Below are 20753 nucleotides of genomic sequence, written 5' to 3'. Positions count from 1 at the left end.
CTGTTTTATTCACTGTCCAAATTCTTATAGTTCTGGATCTTGGGATAGAGTTGAAGATGGTGGCAAGGTTTTCTTGGAACAGTTCTAAGGAACTCAAGCATATAAATAGTCAGAATCATAAGTAGAATACTATACTCATAAAAATAATGATAAGGAACTGATTCTGGCTTTGCAGTACTGTATTTATATAGGTAGTGAGAATGATAAAAACTGAAAAGAAAGTATTATGGATGGAATGTTTGTGTTCCCTCCCCCACCACATTCATATGTTGAAACCCTACTCCCCAGTGTGATTGTACTAGGACATGGGGCCTTTAGGAAGTGATTAGGATTAGATGAGATCATAAGGGCGAAGCCCTCATGAGTGGGTTTGGTTCCCTTCTAAGAATCAAAAGAGAGCTTTCTTCCTCTCTCAGCTCTTTACCATATGAGGATACAAAGAGAAACTTACAGTCTGCAACCCAGAAGAGGGCTCTCACCAGAACCTGACTATGCTGGCACCCTGATCTCAGACTTTCAGCCTCCAAAACTGTGAAAAATAAATCTTTGTTGTTTATGAACCACCAAGTTGTTGTATTTTGTTATAGTGATACGTTAACACTGTTAAGTGATACTCAAGTTCATGTACTCAATGTGCAATAAGCTGATCACTGAGACACTGTGCTTGGAGAAGGAGAAAGTTTTATTTGAATTGGCCAAAACAAGAAGGCAGGAGGATAGATTCTCTCAAATCCACCTTAACAAAATAAGAAAATAGGGGCCAGCTTCGTGGTGCATCGGTTAAGTGCGAAAGTTCTGCTTCTCGCCGGCCCAGGGTTTGCCGGTTCAGATCCTGGGTGCGGACATGGCACTGCTTGGCAAACGCCATGCTGTGGTAGGCGTCCCATGTATAAAATAGAGGAAGATGGGCATAGATGTTAGCTCAGGGCCAGTCTTCCTCAGCAAAAAGAGGAAGATTGGCACTAGTAGCTCAGGGCTAATCTTCCTCAAAAAAAAAGAAAAGAAGAAAATAGGGGGGTTTTATAGAGCTAAGGAGCTTGGGAGGAGGAGTTTCTGAGAAACAAAGGGGAAACCCATATTCCTTTCACTCCAGATAAGCCCTTGGGCAACCAGACTTCTGAGGAGCAGCAGCAGCTGGGGGCTGGTTATCTGGTGGTGGTAACTTCCTTAAAGGCATTCTTTTTCTTCTGTAAAACAAGCTCATAAATCCTTGTGACCCTTGAGTCACCCCTCAGGTCAAACAAGAAAAGAGCAAATTAATAAGATTAACTTGTTTTCATCTGGGTCTGTTTTGGGAAGACAGTTGAAGAGTAATCACGCTCTCATTGAATATTTTCAGTAACCCTCAGGTACCCAACTTCAACAGCATCCTTAACAGACTAAGACAAAAAGGAGTACAGGTATTTGCCTGTGATTTTACAGATGATTGATGGAAAGTTAACTGGCATTTGCTAAACAAAATATGAAGTCTTAGAATCATAAAATTCAAATGATTCAGAGAGATATGTTTCTACAATATAATTTATATTATAGTCATCCTAAAAAAATCTAGACCTGGATTTTGACAATACTTCCAAATCAAAGTTTATTCCTTATTGTACTAGAATAAGGGAAAGGGAAGTATCTCTTTGATGCTGAATGCTTTATTTCTCTGAGTGCTTTGGCATTCCCCATAGACAAAGTCGGACTTCCTTGTTTTTACCATTTCTTCTCAGGCAGGCCCGTGCTTTGTATCAAAATTCTGCAGCTATAGGAAATTTTCATACCTATATATTACAGAAGCATTAAAGTATTTAAGTACCAGAGATTTAGCAGAATGCAAGCAGATCAGCAAACAATTCTCATGTTCTTCTTACTACATGTGCTCTATGATCTATTTCTATGGTGAATCACCACATTCTTCTGGGAAGCACATACTGGATTGGGGCATGACTGGTGTTCATTCCTTTAGGAAATTTACTGGGTGTCTACTATATTACATTCTCTGTTCTAACCACTACCTTACAGCAGGGGATAAACAAGTCCCTATTGTCATGCAGCATGCAGTCTGGTGGAACAAGACAGAAAATAAGCAATTGATATTTAGCATGCCAGATGAGTGTTAAGGAGAAAAACAAACCAGTTGCTGGCTATGACAAGCTTTAAAGTGTGAGTGTAGAAATTAATAGCTGAGGTGCAGTGGAGAAAAAGATCATCTGTAAGGGAAGAAATGAGAAGCGAGGCCATTGGCTGTTTCATCCAAAAGATTGTTGGCATCCAAATGGATGAGAAAGTTGATAAGAATAATAGTAAGAGTCTGAACAAAAGGGAAGACTGTCAATCAGAAATTAAATCCTTAATAAATCAGAATATCCATAAACTCAGAAGATGAACACTGGACTAGAAGAAAAAAAGGATGAGACAGCTAGAGAACATATCTTCAAAGGAAGGGTTTTGATTTCTTTGTATTTTGGGAGAATTGTTTAAGGTTTTACCAACCCTGGATCTGGCTATGTTGAGTGAGAATAAAAACCCCAGGCCCATCCCAACTCCTGACAGTGACATCCTTGAGGTTAGAAGAAACAGTCCCCATTTAAGCAGGCTGCAAGAGAAATAATTTCCTCAAGGGACTATCAGGCTCGAGTGTAGTGTGATAGAACAAGGCAGAACATGTGGATTTAGAGCTTGCACCTTCTGGATACGTACTTAGGAAACACGGCTTAGAATACGGGATTATAAGGTTCTTAATGCAGAAGTGTGAAAAACGAACAGCAACTGAACTTCCCACCACACATACTTCCCCCTGCTGAGCAACTCAGAGGATCTTCTCAGCTCATTATTAGGAGCATGATAATTGCCCACATTTGTCAGATCAACTTAGTAAAGTTATCTAACAATAATGGCAAAATATTTGTTCCAAAACAACAACAAAAAATGGTTGTCCAACTCAGAAGACAAAGCCAATATCGTTGGTTTCCCTTTCTATTTGCGTCTTGTTTCTATTATTGGTTTGCACAACATTTTGGGATTAGTTGCCTGTTCATTACACATTAAACAAAGCAGTTTATGTCAATCAAGTATCTTCTTTAAGCTTTAAAATATTTGTCATTAAGTTTTTCAAGTTTATATTATGTTTGAACGTACTGAAAGATTCCTAGAATTTTACTGGGTGAGAAGGGAAGCATAAATTGGATTGCTCCAAGAAAAAGTTCTATGCACTAGAAAATTCATTTGTATTGTCATCACAAAATGTGGGGAAGAGAAGCTGGTAATCCATACATTGTCTATTAAAAAGAAGTCAAGTGGATGTTTGATGCTATAAAGTAATTATTGTTAATTTTTACATATGATAATGGTATTGGTTTTTTTTTTTTAAGTCATCATTCAGAGACATATGGTGATATATTTTTGGAGAAAATGATATGATGTCTACTTTTAAATTAATCCAAGATGGGAGGGCGAGTATAGATAAAACAAGCTTGGCTGCGTGTTGACAATTGAGCTGCTACATGTTGGGGCTGTGTGATGAGTACATAGAAGTCTATTATACTTTCTTTGTATTTTTCTATATGTTTGAAATTTTTCATAACAAATGTGTAACAAACAAACAAAATACATGTTTTTCTGTGAATCCTGGATGAAACATGCTGTTCTTGACATGGTTTGCACAGAACCAATGTTAGCTTAGTTCCACTTTACTCCTCTGTCCTATGCCTTGGAACATAAAATTTGAGCCTCTTATAAATATACATGATTTCTTTTCCCTTTTCCTCATTTTTATCTTTTCTTGGTGTGTGGTAAGAATCTTATTTTAAGGAAACTTCACCATTCTTGAACAAGATAGGGTTATAAAATGAATAGTCTATGGTACAGCAAAATTTTCCAAACCCCCTTTGGGAAAAAAGTCTACCACTTCTTCCCTTCACCCCCAAACTACGCTGTTGCACCAGTTTGCCAAAATATGCATAATTTTTCCTCTCTCCGTTGTGTCTCAAATCGCCAGAGTAGGAAAGAAATCTAGAGTGAGAAGATTATAGTTGCTCCAACCCATTCTTTCCTAAACAGCTGCACACCTACCAACACGTGCATACACATACCCCGCTACAGCAGTGTCCAGATTTGAACGCTGCAGGCTGACGATTGGCCCTGACAAGCTCCACTGGGGCAGCTAGGACAGGGGAGAGAGAAAGCAACTGGAGGTAAACACCTGAGTTTGCTGCGTTCCTCTCCTCCTCTCCTACCTCCTGTTCCCAGCCTGCCCTTCCCCGCCTTCTCTCCCTTCCTTCAGGCCCTCGCAGTCCTCTCCCGGCTCCCCCTCCTCACCATTCTGCTCCTCTCGCCCCCTCCCTTTCCAGGCAGCTGGTGGAGGAGGCTCCGCAGCAGCTGCTGTTCCTGCGGCTGCAGCCGGGGCTGCAGGTCTCTGTCAACATCACCCCGCCCACGCCTGGTCTGGATGCTCGAGCCGCGCACTGGGCCGGGCATGAGGGCGGGGGAGAAGGTGGCGTGGCTGGGAGAGTGGAAGGAGGAGTGGGAAGGGCACAAAACCAGCTTCCCAGCGGCGGCTCGACTCCACTGCGCATCTGGGCAGGAGGGGTCTCTGGGTCAGTAGCTGGGAGGCCGCCCCAGAGACTTAGTTTCCAGCTGGCAATTCAGTGGGACCTGTTTACTGGCGCGCTGTCGTGGCCTGGGTGGCATCAGTTGGTAAGGGCAGACGCCAGCCTAGCGACACCTCCTAAGCAACCAGAGCTCAGGAAGCCAGAGAGATCCGGGAAGAAAGAGAAGCCCAGGAGGAGAAAGGGGCTCTAGGGAGCCCAGCTTCTCAGAGTTCCCTCAGGTGCTGGTGGAGACCCGTTACATGGTCGCAAGTAAGTGCCTTTTTCTTGCCGTGTGCCCAGCCCAGGATGGTGATAGGCACCATCTGCTGCCAGCCTTTCCCACCCACCCTCGCTGGCCCCACTCCATATGCACCCTTAGGGTCTCCAGCAGGAGGTTAAGATTCTAGACCTGAATTAAGAGAGCTGCTTCAAGAGCTGCAGTGGTTTGTGGATGTGTGCTCTGCACTGTACGCGTGGTCAGTTTTCTCATCCCACCAGGTAAGCTTCTGAAACCTAAATGCCCTGTTAGTGTAAAATTTCTAGAAATCCTATATGGCAATGACTGTTAGGTTACATGACACAATGATAGACTAGAAAGGAATAAAAGCTCATGGAGGGTGGAGTATATTTCTTCTAAGGAATCCTGTCTTTTATTCTAAGTTAACTTAGTGATTTGAAAATTGGTGCTTTTCATGTATGAATCAACGGTATGAAATTAGAGGCATAGATGTGATGGGCAATGGTGTGCCCAGTTTAAATGTATGGACACTTGGGATTGTTTGGATCAAGAAGTTTTTTGTTTTTGTGTTTGTTTTGCATTGTTTAGCTCTGTAAAGTGCATACCTTCTGGAGGTTTTCTTTCAGACGCGGTGATGTGTTCATTGTGACTCTGGTTATATGTTGCTTCCGTTACTTAGGAGCTCTCTTGAAGTAAGCTAAATGATGAATACATGTGGAATGACGCACTGATGAGCTCCCTTCATTAATGAAAATGATGGAGTCAAGTTGGATATTGGCCAGAAAAATCTCTTGAAATGTGGACGAGTTTGGGTGGTCTTTTTGTGGATATTTTTCTTCCTGGCTATTATTCAGGAGAGTAGTTTATGGCAAAATAGAAGGAAGCTGGGCCCTGTAATAAACAGTCCTGGGCATGATATCTGCTATGACCAGCCCTAATTAAAGTTTTTATAATCCAGCTGCAAGGCCCATAAGGAGTAATTTGATGAGGTTACCTGGCTCATCAATGATGAGCTGGAAGTCCAATGGAGAAGATTTTGGGATTAGAATGATACAACTTGATTCCCATTTCTGTGAAAATGAAGCAAGTTATTTAACTTTTGATGAAGCTTTATTTTTCTTATTTGTAAATGACACATCAAAAAGTTACGTATCCTGGTAAGGACTAAAGGACGGAGATTACGTGAAGAGTTTTGTGAAGGTAATAGCGTGTGTACCTGTCGCTTGTATAAGGACTTGTTCTGTGTTTTATCCACTTCACTATTCTAATTCTTATTTTAAGTCTAGTTCAATATAAGAATGAAAGGACTTTGACAGCCCTTGCTAGAATGCACTAGAGGAGGTGAAATTCAAGTCCAGATCATGATCTCTTGCCACCTGTACAGTTTAAAGTATATTCTAACCTGTGAGCCTCGATCCTTGAAAAATTGTGTGCTTTGACTAACCATTTATATTTAAAGACCTTTGAATATTCTCAAAATATGCTTTACCCTCTTTCTCTTTTTAGCTTTGAATTTTGTTTTAGGTATGTGGTCTTACTTCCTTGGGCTGGAACCATCAAATATATTGGATATTGCTGAATTTATTTGGTCCATTAATTAATAAAGGAGAAATCAAAATTTAGGCATAAATACTCTACTCTTGACTGCTGGGATTCATTAAAATCCAGCACTGGGCGAGAGGTACTGTGAGCTCCTTCTTTCCCATTGATGTATTTAAAACAATAGGAGAAAAACCTGAAATTGGACGCAGGCTCAAGAAAAGAGACCAATGGATCCCAGATATCATGGGCAGGCCCCAGGACCTGCTGCCACATATCAGTCTCCCCTGGAGAGCGGGAGGTAGAGCCAGGCACTTCGGAACTGGGCATTCTGTCTCTAGCCTCTTGTGAGAGGCTCCGGGAGGGTAGTGCTGTATGCTCCCACTAATTTTGTCCAGGTAGGATGAATACAGATCTAAAGCACCCTGGAAATGGAAATAACAGGATTTTGCTCTATCCTTCACTTAGGGAAGAAGAACCCTAATACGCCCCAGCCCTAGATCTCATTCCGACAGGATCTGTGCCACAGCTGGGAGAGTCAGAGACTGAACCACAACCCTATACCTACCACCAAAGACTCTTTCTTGAAAGCTTATCATGGGAGCATTAGCATAAAAGAGATATTCTTGATTTCTGGAAGTCTGGTTCCATTATTCCTGCTAACCAGTATCAGGATTCAACAGTTGTGAGAGGACATCTGTAAACCCTGCCCACCCTGACTAGCTGTTAGCAATGCACAGTCACCCACTGTCCTATGACACCAACTTGGACAGACAGATCTCATTTTTCCCTGAGTTGGTCTCCTTTTCTTCTTTTAGTGTGGGCTAACCTAGACCAGACAAGCAAGGTCTCACCTCTGCAACACTAAAAGATGCAGCTTTTAGGGCTGGCCCGGTGCCTGAGTGGTTAGGTTCGCACGCTCCATGTTGGCAGCCCAGGGTTTTGCCAATTCAGATCCTGGGTGCAGACATGGCATCGCTTCTCAGGCCATGCTGAGGCGGCATCCCACATAGCACAACCAGAAGGACCTACAACTATAATATACAACTATGTACTGAGGGGCTTTGGGGGGGAAGAAGGAAAAAAAAAGAAGTTTGGCAACAGTTGTTAGCCCAGGTGCCAATCTTTAAAAAAAAAGATGGAACTTTTAAGGCTGAAGAGAAAGTTCTCATCCGAAGGCTTCAAGGGATGTTTTTTAGCTGGTCCCTATCTCTTGGCTCACCTGGAATTATGATTTCCATGTATTTGTTCAATCGCCGCTATTTATAAACCAGGCTTATTCTGGTTATACTCCACGCTGGCGGGGGAGCCCCATTTGTCCGGCAAACAGATATTCTAATTCTATACACAGTATTTGTGACTGGATGGACTGGGCCTGTTGTTGGCTGAGGATAACCTGCTCTGTGGACAGCTTTGATTGTGGCAGCAGCCAGGTGCCAGACTGACTGCATCAGCATCAAACAAGAGCTTGACAAAGATGCTGAAGCTAGGCCCCCACCCAGGGAAATTCTGATTTTTAAAGTCTGAGATTAGGGCAACACGTTTCGTTTTAAACTAGAACATCAGAGGATGCCGATTCGGAGGCCATAATCCCTGGTTGAATATATGGTGTTGAGTAGAATATTCCTTTCCTTCTGCTTTACAGGTCAGAATGAGTCTCCCAGTCCACCAGCCTCTCATTCTCTGAATTCTTACAGAGGCTGCACGGTATAAGCACCTGGTCACAGGCTATAACTTTGGCTCAGGTCCATATCTAGTCTCGCCCTAATATGTTTCAAGGCTCCTCTCTAGTTGCTCTCCAATGTGAGAAGGGATTGGGTATCTATGTGTTGGTTCCACATTTGAAAAGCTAGAGTAGTTTTGCGGGGTGGGTGTAGATCCTGGAAAAGCAGACCAACTCTTAAAGAGTGCTCAGGAGCAGAGGTAAATAGCCAGTTCTAAGAGACCTCCAGGGTTCCAGTGAATGTGCCAGCTCTGGAATTCTTTAAAAATTTTGTGTTCCACGGATCCAGTGGCATATAAAACCATGGGCCAAAGGTCTCACAATTGCTGATGAGTATAGAAGTTTCGTGCATAACAAGCTCGCCTTTGTATTTCTGTAGCAGGGGCAAGAATACATTCCTCCCTCTTGAGCTCTTAAATGGCCTCTAGCCAGATTCTTCTGGTCAGGGGTCTGACTGACTAGGCTGACAAGAACAGTTAGTTCTGGAAAGATTCTGGCCTTTCCCCAACATCCTTGTTTTGGTGAGCTGGACAGGCATAGCTTCGAAGTTGTTCTTATATCCATAGAAACAAGGGACCCTGCTAGTGAACCTTGAGGTTGCCATAGAGAAGCTCAAGTGGGCATACTTAAAACTGAGGCAGCTTTCCTTCAGTTTTCTGGAACCCTTCCCTGCCATCATTGCCTAACCAGCCATAGTGGGTCACCCTGGTGAGACTCCACTCCCACAGAGACATACTGTCCTGCATCCCCTCAAGGTGTTCAGACATCCCCTGGGCTTTCCTTGGGCTCATTCTTGTAAATGAATTTGAGGCCAGGTGCTAAGGCTTTGTCATATGACATTTTTGTCCAGATTTCTTCTCCTCAGTTTAAGTGGTACCTCTCTGAATGTGTGTGACCTGCACCCCTCTTCCCTGGAAAGAAGATACTTGCAAAGACCAGAGCTCCTGATTACTTTGATGAACCAGCCCCAGAATCCAAGTTTACCAGATTTGGGAAGGAGTTCGGTTCTCAAAAGAGAAGAGATAGTACCTGTCCCTTTGAATTTTTGCTGGTGCTCATTTATTTACAAGGCTGTGTTTCTAGTTTTTGAATCCAGAAGAAGGCCTGGATTAAAATTTTAAGAAATATAATCAAAACAAAACGACAATGCATATTTATGTTTTTGAGAAAGTTACTTATTTACATTTTTCCTCTGCAAGATGCCATACTAGGAATGTGGTGTCTGAAATTGTCAGAGTGAGGGAGTTGAGTCCAAAATTAAGTGGCTATATTGAAGCCCAAATAGGCTGACCTGAGAGCAGAACACAGCTACAGGCAGAATTCAGATAGAGGGACAAAGGAGAAGAAGTCAGTTAAGCCAGGCGAGATAACTGTATGCCAGGGAGAAGTAAAAGAGTAGGAGTCAGATAACCAAAGCTGAACAGGAGGCGAGCAGCTCAAGTGGGAAAATCATCCAAAAGCAGAAAGCCAAGTAGGCTGAAGTCAAGGGGAACAGACAGCTGCAAAATTCCAGGTGGATTGGTGTCATTCTGGTTGATATGTCCTTCATTCCCAAGACTTCAGTGTATAAAGCTTCCATTTCTAGATTTTAGTAATACATGTACATGGTAAATTATGGTCAAGTAGCATAGAAATATTAACCAGAAAGCGACAGAATCACCTGACTCCTCTTCAGTCCCTCGCCATAAATGTAGCAGTTTACTTCCTTCCACAGGGGAATCATTATGCATGCGCTGGCATATATAGCGTTATGTATATAATGCTTACAAAACATTTTATTGAAAGGTAAACAATGCAAGCCATTCTCACCATTACATTTTTCACTAAATAATTTATTTTTTGAATCTTTCCACATGAACACAGACATCTCTGTCTCCTTCCTCATTATTAGTAAGTAGTGTTCCATAATAGCAACATACTGGAATTTATGGTACGTATGGTGGACACTGATTGTTTCCAGTCTTTGAAATTGAAAATATGTTGTGATTAACATCTTTGCAAACATGACTTCTCAAACTTCAGCAAAAATATTCGTAGGGCAGTTTAATTGCTGGGTCAAAGAGTACGTGCAACTTTATTTTAGGAACTATTGCCAAGCAGTTCTTCAGAAAAAAAATGTGCTTATTTACACTCTCAATTGAATTATGTGAGGGCTCCCATTGCTTCCGTATCCCGGCCTGCCAAAAGTGGCATCCATTAAGAAGAATCTGAATTATGTCTTTAGAGCTTTACTATTAAAATTATTGACTGTTTTACTCTTATCCATATCTCTCAGAATTTCATGAGTTTCAGTCATCTTTCCTAATAGCCTTCTGCTTCCTGAAAGACAATGACTATATTTTCATATCCTTGATAAGAAAAAAAGCAATGCAGCTAATATTTGAGTTGTAAACCCTGGAGGAAAAAAGATGATAGTCAGAGAGCTCTAGGGGAAAAGGCTCTGCATCAGAGAATTCAGCTGTGAGTCATCGCAGAATATGGGAAAGACGAACTTAAGCCGTAATGTATCCATGAAGTGCAGTCAAGGGACCCCGGTAAACAAAAATGTCAGTCTAAATTGGTCCTTTCACTAAAGCAGGTGTGGGTCCTACATTCTCAACAACATGGATTCCGTTTAATGATCATGTTAACTCTTCCTCCTTCACCTATGCGTGCAGCACCCTCTAGTCCCAAGTTAACTTGTTTACCAGTCTTGTCATTACCATCACTACTTTTCTTGTTTGTTTTATCTGAATATGATTGGTGCAATAGGCTTGATGCATTGTCCGTGTATGATAGACAGTATAATTGTTTCAAAATAGCTTAGAAACTGAGAAGTCATTTTACCCCTTATTTCCTATTCCATGTCAGAGTGAAATTGACATTTGAGATAATATCCTTATTCTATGGATCCACTTTCCTATATTTTTTTGCTTCATTTTTCTTAATTGATATTGTCTTGCTCTATGATCTGCAGTCTTTTAAGCTACCCTGAATATTTCGGTAAACTCATTAGGAGAACAAATAAATATATATTATCTGATACAGAGTAGAACATTTCAAAATTCTCTTTGGCAAATAAATCTATCATCTGATTCTCATGCCTAGGATCGACTCCAGCTTCCCAGAAAGCAGAGAAGTTGATTGTTTAGATGCTGTAGTTTCAGTTCCCTAAGGTGGGAAAAAGTGAAAGTGGGGAGGCTAGAGCCAGCTTGGTGGCATAGTGGTTAAGTTTGTGCACTCCACTTCGGTGACCCCGGGTTCACGGGTTCGGATCCGGAGCACAGACCTACACACCGATCATCAAGCCATTCTGAGATGGCATCCCACATACAAAATAGAGGCAGATTGGCACGGATGTTAGCTCAGGACAACTCTTCCTCAAGCAAGAAAAGGAAGATTGGCATGGGCATTAGCTCAGGACCACTCTTCCTCAAGCAAGAAGAGGAAGATTGGCTACAGATGTTAGCTCAGGGCCAATCTTCCTCACCAAAAGAGAAAGAAAGAAAGTGAGGAGGCTCCTATGTGTGCAAAATCTGTCTCCACAGCCTGACTGCATTATTGGCAGGCTCTGCTCTGGGAATCAAACTGAGGGACAAGGGAAGCAATACAGAGTGGGAAAAGGAGAGAGGAAAAACATTGACTTCTGACATCCTGTTTCTTCCCTGCCCTTCATTATCACTAAGAAGATGCAGCTGCAGTTGCTGATACAGAATACTGTCCACACAACCTCTTCCCTGGGAGCTAGGCTACAGAGAGGCCAAGCATTGGCTGGCTGATTGGGTGGCTATGTCATCCAATGCAGGATGCTTTTGAAAAAGGAAAGAGAATGCTATTAATAATTAGTTCTCAACAACAAGCATAAACTCAAACTGTCCTCAGAACCTGTGACTTCTACTCATACTACTTATAGGATATTGGATGGGTTGGAAATAAGAGGAAATAGTGGAAGGAAAAAGATAGATTCATTGTCTTGGAGGGAACTGGGAGCAACAGGATAAGGTGCATGTCCCAGTTGTGTTTCTTTGATTTCAAACTTTAGAGCTGTTTTGCACCAGGGCCTCTGTGGCAGAATGGCAACATCTGTAAGGTCATTGCCAAACAGGCACCCAGAGAATGAGGAAAATTCTGGAGCTGAGAGAGAGAGGGTGCCCGAAGAGGTGAAAAGAATGTGGATCTTCTGGAGAAGTGATGTTCTAAAGCAGATATTGCCTCAGCCATTCCAGTATATGCTTCATCTCTCATACTAAGCATATCGGACAAGAAAAAAGCAACCAAAGAGGGGCCGGCTCCGTGGCCGAGTGGTTAAGTTCATGCACTCCGCTGCAGCGGCCCAGGGTTCAGATCCTGGGCGCTGGCATGGCACTGCTCATCAGGCCACGTTGAGGCGGCGTCCCACATCCCACAACTAGAAGGACCTGCAACTAAGATATACAACTATATACAGGGGGGTTTGGGGAGATAAAACAGAAAAAAAAAAAAAAAGATTAGCAGCAGTTGTTAGCCCAGGTGCCAATCTTAAAAGAAAAAAAAAAAGCAACCAAAGAAAATATAATGGTTTCTCTACTTGCTTTATAGAGGTGGTTGGATGAAGCTTGGCTATCAGCCAAAAGAATCTTTCTGTCTGGCAGTCTGCATTAGGTTCATCTCAAGGGGCTCAAGATACTCTGAAAATTATCTGTCTGGGTTGGGCTGCTGGCTCCTAGATTTTCAATATTAGCACCAGGAGAGTCCTAATATGCAGTCAAGAGCTGGTATAATTCCAATCAGCTGCACTGAGAGGATTTTCTTTCCCTGCAGCTCTCAGTACCAGGTTGTTGATCAGAAGCCACCATCCTCTCACCTTCTCTATCGTCTCAGAAGCCCAGGATTCATGAACTGCACATTTAACACTGTCATATCTGGTCAGCCACCTAGAGTCTGGTACACTATTGAAGCTCTTGTGCCCAGCTCAAGCTAACCCAGAGTCAGACTAGGTGCTACAGGTTTAGAGCTGGCCTAATATGATAACTGGTCCAGCACTCTGTCAGCTGGTCACAGATTTAGGGATTGGTTTGTGGATCTTTGAGCTTAGTTCTGCTGCTCAGAGGCTGGGCAACAGTGAAGGGTCCAAGGAAATCCAACAGTCTCACTGCTGGTTAAGAGGATGCTCAGGGTGGTCAGGTGGTTGTGAATGGTCCCTGAGAGCTCCAGGGAGAGTATCAGTTCGGGATGTTTTTAAACATATATTGAGATCAGGTCTTGCTTCTCAGGGGAGCCAGTTGCATCAGGGACGTCACAATTGAAGGCAAGTTACAGAGTCTGGTTGCCTGACAGAGCCCGCTTGCATTCCCCTGGGAAGGGGCAAGGGTACTTTTCTTTCACTTGTTGAGCCCTAACTTGGCCACTAGCCAGCAATTTTTGGTCAAGGATCTGACAGACTGGGTTCACCAGAAATACAAGTCTAGGAAGATCTTGGATCCTTTACAATTTGCTCATTTTGTTGGAGTAACAAGGGGTAATTCAGAAATTCTAGAGGCCAACTTCACAAAGCAGTAGAAGTTTTGAGAACATCTGGAGAAATTGAGGACACTGAGTGGTTTAGAATGTTGGGTGAGACCACTTTCCCAGATTCACTGGTAGGGAACCAAGTCCTTTGTTGGCTTAGAAGGTCTAGTAGGAATATTTAAGGCAGAATCAGTTTTACTTTTGTGTTCCTGGCAACGTCACTTTCTGTTGGCTTTATCACTGTCATAATGGCATTTTTTAGTGAGGCAGGTGACCCTCATCGGGTTCCTGTCCTCAATGACCTGCATCCCTTCCTCGTGTTTCAGCTGCCACTCAGCTTTCCTTCTGTTCGTTGTTCTTCATAAATTTGCAATCAGAGGCAGATAGGGAGACTTTGCTATCTGACACTGGTTGTGAACTTCTAATCCTATTGCATATATTGACTGTGTCATTCTGAAGCTTAATGTTCTAGACTGCTCTCTCCCCTTAAGAAGAGAGACATTAATGTTTTCAGGTTATTGAAAAATTTGACAAACACTCTGTAGAATCCAGGTTCACCAGTATTGGAGATGATTTTAAGTTCAGTCTCTGTTGCTCTTGAAACAATAATTTTCAGAAAGGGCCAAGATGTCTTGGTTCTTATTTGTTTACAAATCTGTCTCCTATTGTCCTTAAATTCAGTGACTATATTTTATTAACATTTCCAGCACTGCTGCCTGGCACAGTGCTTGGCACTTAATAAGTTTATGTTCCAGAAATAATTGCTAAATAGATGAATGCCCAAAGTAAACACTGTGGTTAAACTCATTACCAAAATGCCATTCAAACTGCAGGAATGATCTTTTAAGAAAAATACTTGTAGCGCACTTTTTAAAATATATCCAGAATTAAATGTTAAAATATAGAAGTATAAATAAAAATAAGTACATATGAATATATATGTATTTTGGAGAGTCTTACTTGTTTCCAACTCTTTCTGCCAGATATCAATTCCAATAATGTGTTCCTAGGTGTGTGAAGTGGTTAGGACAAGGGAACTAAGGAAGAACAGAGTTGACCAATCAGATAATCTGAAGCCACCAAACAGCCCAGAACTGGGACTCAGATTAAGTCAACCCTATGTCAGGGACATATATTGAGGAGCCTTAGCCAAAATTGGCTAAACTCTGGACAGAACACAATTGCAGAGAATGGAAAGACAAGAGCCATAAATCAAAAGTCATTTAAGTCAGGAGAGAGTAAAACAGGGGGCCGGCGCCATGGCTGAGTGGTAACTTCGTGAGCTCTGCTTCGGCAGCCCAGGGTTTCACCAGTTCGAATCCTGGGTGCGGACATGGCACCGCTCATCAAGCCATGCTGAGGCAGCGTCCCACATGCCACAACTAGAAGGACCTACAACTAAAAATACACAACTGTATACCGGGGGGCTTTTTGGAGAAAAAAGAAAAATAAAATCTTAAAAAAAAAGAGTAAAATAAACTCAGGAGCAAGAAAAAGAGTTGGAATATAGAAAGTGATAGCCGCACTTAGACTAAAGAGATGCAAGAAAAGCAGAATCCAGGAATATAAATTAGCTATGTAGTAAATAGAGCGAAGCCTGAGCCACTTTTGGAGACTAGAGCTTGTATGCTCATAGGCGCACCTGGCTGTTTTCTATCTGATGTTAGATCTGTCCACGCAGCTGCCTTTCAATCAGTCCTCCCATCCAGAAATAGTTCTACCGTATTGGGGCTTTAAGTCGTCAAGTAATAATTGTGACATATTTTGAATTATACTTATAATAAAAAGAAATATCATCAGCGTCTTCCAACCCTGACTGGAATCTGGGAATCTAAAGAATGGTATATTCTGCCTTATTTATCCAGGAGTCATCATTCGTCGATCTCAACCCTTCAAAGTCTATCTCAGGATAAGAAAATAATGGGACTTGGGGAGAGGGAGGAGGGAGAAGGTTTACGAAGAGCCAAAGCTTTCATAGTATGGTGGATTTTTTTTTTTCCATTGGAGATCTTGGGCTGCCGCTCATGGCCTTTTGTTATGGCGTTTACACCTAGCCATTTTTAGAAGAGGAAGTTAGACACAATTTTTAGAAGAGGAAGCAGATAGAAGCAAGCAACTTAAAAACAGCAAGAATAAAATCCAAAAGTCTGGTGATAAAAGAGATACAAATAAATAAAACAGAACAAAATGTAAAAAACAGAACTCTGAGCTTAAAAAATTATTTAAGGATGTCACAGTCTTGCAGTTGATTGTTGTAGTTGGATATTATTACTTTGATTTATCAGTGAGAAATTAAATTATATCCTGCATATTCTTTTTGTAAATTCTGAGAAATAAGGCAGTAATCTCAATTAAAAAGATGGCTAAACATAATAATACCATGTTTTAAAGGATTAAACATAGTAACAGCTAGCATTTCTTGAGTGTGTAGTAGCTGGCAGACACTGTTCTAGGGGCTTTCTATATATTAACTCACTCAATGCTCATATTACTCTATGAGATAAGTGCTCTTATCATTCCCATTTTATAGTTGAAGAAAGTGAGGTGTAGAGAGAGTAAGTGCCTTGCTCAGCATCACCTGTAGGAAGTGCAAAAGCTTGGATTTGAATCCAGACAGTCTAGCTCCAAAACCAAACTCTTTGTCAAATATTTATTATAACATATTTCAAATTATAGAAAAGTTGACAGAACTGTACAATGAACACTCATACACTCAACGCCTAGAGCCTTCAATTGTCACTTTATAATATTTACTTTATCACATCTCTTTGCATTCTTCAAACCATCCATCATTTTTTTCTTATTTTTTGATGCCTTTCAAAAGAAGTTGCACACACCAGTAAGCCTCACCCATAAACACTTCATAATGCATATAGTTAACTAGAGTTCAGTTTTGTTTTTGTGCTTTTTAAAGGTAAAACAAAGTAAAACGCACAAACCATATGGGTACCAATCTGTTTTCATAAATGGACACAGTTGTGTGATCCAAACCCCTACCAGGGGTTCAGAACGTTCCATGATCCCTCCCAGTCAATTCCTGCTCTGCTGCTAGAGATTAGTTTTGTCTGTTCTAGCAAGCACTTCATTTAAAGTAGATCGGATAGTTGGTAATGTTTCGTGTAAGGCTTCTTTCACTCAGCATAAGGTTTTTGGACTCGGTCATTTTTATGTGTATCAGTAGTTCATTCATTTTTATTGCTGAATTGTCTTCTATTGTATAAATATACCACAGTTTTTACTTTTCTATCTCTTTTCTTGATGGGCACCTGAACTTCTTCCAGTTTTTTGGTAATTTTGCTTTATGTGATTTTTACATTTTCCCACATGTTTATCATTTCTCTTTCCTTTCATTACTTCTTTAAGATCTAAATTTCCGTCTGAAAATAGCTTAATTTTCTCTGCATTCTTGAAGTATACTTTTGCTGTATGTGGAATTCTAGCTTAACATTGTTTTGTTTCTTTCAACACTTTAAAGACATTGTTACACTGTCTTCTGGTTTCTGGGTTTTTTTGCAATGAGAAGCCAGTGATCATTCTTATCGTTGTTCCCTAATATATAATATAGTATTTTTCTTTAAGTGCTTTCAATATTTTGCCTATAGTATGCCTTATTAATATTTGACCTATGTGATTTAAACCATCTATTAGTAGTTATATATAAAATTTCTTGCTTTCTAAACTATTTTTTTATCACCAATGCTAAATGATAGGTGGGCCGTCTTTCAGTGGACTGTCTTTGAAATCATTCTATAAAGAATTTCACACATTTTGCAAATACACATGATCTTCTGCACTCCCTTGGTTTCAGCCATTTATATATCCATATAACTATATAACCATGTACAATATGTATATACATATATATACGCACACACTCATATATACACATACCTTTCTGTATATATAAAACATATACACATACATATAGAGTTTAATTATCTTTATTAAGCTCCAGATCCATATTTCCAATTAATTTCTGAATTTTTACTCTTGGTTATTTCAGATGCACCTCAAACCTGAAAAATACAAAACATTATCTTTCCCTCCCCTAATCTTTAAACTGGCACTTCTCCCATATTCCATATTCTCTATATGGTATAACAGTCAGTCATACAATCCAGATCTTATAGACGTCACTGTCAGAACCCGTGATCTGTGTACAAGGTTAGGAATCAAGTACTAGGTGTTTTCTTAATTTATAAAGATATTGAGAAGCACATCATTTCCTAGCTAACACTTATTTCTATTTTAAAATCATTCTACATGCATATACTTTTAAAAGGCCATAGGATTACAGAAGCATAAAAAATTAACAGCCGTTCCTTGTAAGTACGTGCCATATATATTTTTTCAGCGGCTGCACCTGAGATACGTGTTGACTGCTTCTATTCTTAGCTATGAAAATACTGCTCTGAACAAACTTGTGTATATAAATTGTTTTGACGTGTACCCATGGGGTAAGTTCTTGTTGCTCAAATTGCTAGGGTAAGAGATACACATTTTAATTTAGAGAACTAATGCCAGATTTCCATCTAGAATAGTTGTACCAGTTTATACTACCAAAAATGTTTATGAATGCTTATTTTCTGACCTCCTAGCCAGGAATATGCTTCATTAAACTAGGACTTTCATTTTAAATTATGATAAATAAATTCACTTATGCTTTCCTTTATAAGTTTTATTGTTTCTTTAATTTTAATTTTATTTTGCGTATGTCATTGAGCTATCTAAAATTTATTTGGATACAGAAAGTGTATGGAGCCAAGGATAACAAGAGCTGCCCAATTCTGAACCTCCCACATATGCTCTACAAACATTACAGTACAAAAAGAAAACTATTGAAACCACACAAAACCCACACCATCAGCATAACTAGAAGGCAGAGAATGCCCAAACTTCAAAATGCCTGAAAAGGAAAAGTAAAACCAAATCTATTTGCACTCTCTCTCGCACTTCAAAGACTTTATGGAAAATGGGGCCTAAATTTGATTTAAAATGATGGACAGAAAAAGAATGCTCACCCTAATGGTGAAAATACTGAAAAAACAAGCATTTTCCATAAACTTCCTTGTATCCATTATTGAATAGCTTCTATCTTTCCACTCTGATTTGAAATAAACTACTAATTTTGTACGTAGATTCTATATCATAATAATGCTTCAAATTATGCTTAATGACGGTAACAAATCAACCTGAGAGAAATGAAACCATGTGATAAAATTCATCTCTTAATAATCCTAAATCTGGGCATCTACAGAAAAAAATAGGAGGAGAGAGAACTAAGTCGCAGCCAAGATCACAGCCAATATCACACGGCAGAATTACTCCAGCAGATGTCAATAATATCTCCTCAAACCACCAAAAATATAGCACTGGACACTGTTACTGGCTCTGTTGCTACCATCACTCCCCAAACTGTTGAAAGTTGTTGCAGAAGCTTCTGCTTCCCTTGCAAAAATGGATTCGCCACTGCCCCTCTTATTTTGTGTCATTAAATCCAAATTGGAAATCTTGAGCTAATGCATTTGATTGGCTTGGCCAAGGTTGTGTGGTCACTTCTTAGATCCATGAGATCCTGGAAAAGTCATTATCTGAATTATCTGGTCCTTTCCACTGCTGTTGCAGGAGTTATCCCACCATGATTCATACAATAACAAATTCCCTGAATCTATATAGAGGATCACTGTGCTAGGCAGCACTTCCTCCATTCCGAATTAATGTCCACTATGCTTGCTCACCTTCAATTTTACAAGATATTTGACTTTGACAACATTGATATAAAGAAATTTTCCAGACAGTCCCACCTGACATCAACGTGTCAGCTACTCAGTGATGCAAACTGGCGGATAACTTTTCCCAGGAAGCCCATTGGTTTTTGAATATCTCTAAAGTAGCCATGCTGAGGTATCAGTTGTTTACAGTTGTAGAAAATTTAAAACTTGTAAGCACTTTTGTGGTGTAGTTTAAAGGAACTCAAATTTAGACAAACCTGGTTAGCATTTATCTTCACCACTTAACTAGGTATACAATGATGGAGAAGTCATGAAACTCAGCAATCTCTGTTTCCTGGTTTGTAAAATGGTGATCACAAGGATGATATGTGAGAATATGAGATAATAGAATTAGAAACATCTAGTCCAGTGCCTTGCAAATGATAGTCACTCAGTAAGTGTGCCCATAATTATAATTGCCATAATTATGATAAATATTGGCGGCTTGTGCTCAAATGCTTGAAATTTGTTTTAAAGAAAATATTTTTCCTATAAAAATGCACCTCTTTTCCCCATACTGATGCTGGTTCTGCTACTTTCAACTTATGTCCAAGAGAAATGGCTTGGACTTTAATCAACAATATAAAATATTAGTATAACTGGAACTTGTTAGAGTATGACTTTGACTTTGATACTATTCTTGCCAAAAACTTACTTTAGCTATTCGATTTTTTAGAAAGGCATTCTAATGGACAGATTAACTATTAATCTTTCTATATTTTTCAGTCTTTAGCACTGTATTAAGATCACTCACCGGAAAGCATAGTGCCTGAACTATATTATATAAATTCCCCGCAGAAATGCATTTATTGAATTATGATTTAATGATTAATAATTTACAATCTGCACTCAGCCATCTAGAAATCTGATGCAAGCCAGTTCCATTTGATAAGTGCTTGCATTTCTTTTTCATACCATAGAAGACAACACCCACTATCCATTCATTCACCTAGTCAACAACCTAGAGTGGTTTCATTCAACATCAGATTTATCACTAAAGAAGTCTTCTGGGATAACTGATGGGTTAGGAGAAAGAATTAGCACTGACAAAGTCAGTACTATTGTCTAGGCTTTTTGTATATGATCTGTTTTAATCTTTATGACCTTGAAAGATACATGAGGGATTCCAAAGTTTACATATGAGGAAAGATGACTCAGGCTATGCTATTTAGGTCTCATAGCTAGTAGGTGGCAAAATGAAGAATCAAAGATCATTGTGCTATGGAGTGACGAAAAAAAAAAGCAAGATTATTTTTGGACTATGCAGTAAGGAAACTGGCTGGCAAATTGAATTTTGAGGTTTCAGTGGAAAGTATCCAGGAATATTTTAATTAATGGCAGCACTTTTGTAATAAGTTTGCAACATCCCTTGGTATCTACTTCTAAGGATAATATTTTTTACATACATAAGCTTAATAATGTTTGTTAGTATTTAGAATCAA

The 20753-nt window shown here is 40.1% G+C and overlaps 1 protein-coding gene across 1 annotated transcript in view; it reads left to right on the top strand.

The window, feature by feature from the left end:
• Positions 1-4547: 4547 nt before the first annotated feature.
• SCN7A (sodium voltage-gated channel alpha subunit 7) overlaps positions 4548-20753 on the top strand; it is an 86937-nt gene continuing 70731 nt past the window's right edge. Inside the window, exon 1 of the mRNA XM_046659801.1 lies at positions 4548-4844. Coding sequence (XP_046515757.1) covers positions 4835-4844 — 10 coding nt within the window. The 5' untranslated portion in view covers positions 4548-4834. The remainder of the gene's footprint in view (positions 4845-20753) is intronic.

This window comes from Equus quagga, chromosome 4 (assembly GCF_021613505.1).
Source record: "Equus quagga isolate Etosha38 chromosome 4, UCLA_HA_Equagga_1.0, whole genome shotgun sequence".
Taxonomy (NCBI): domain Eukaryota; kingdom Metazoa; phylum Chordata; class Mammalia; order Perissodactyla; family Equidae; genus Equus; species Equus quagga.
This window is presented reverse-complemented; position numbering and strand designations above follow the sequence as displayed.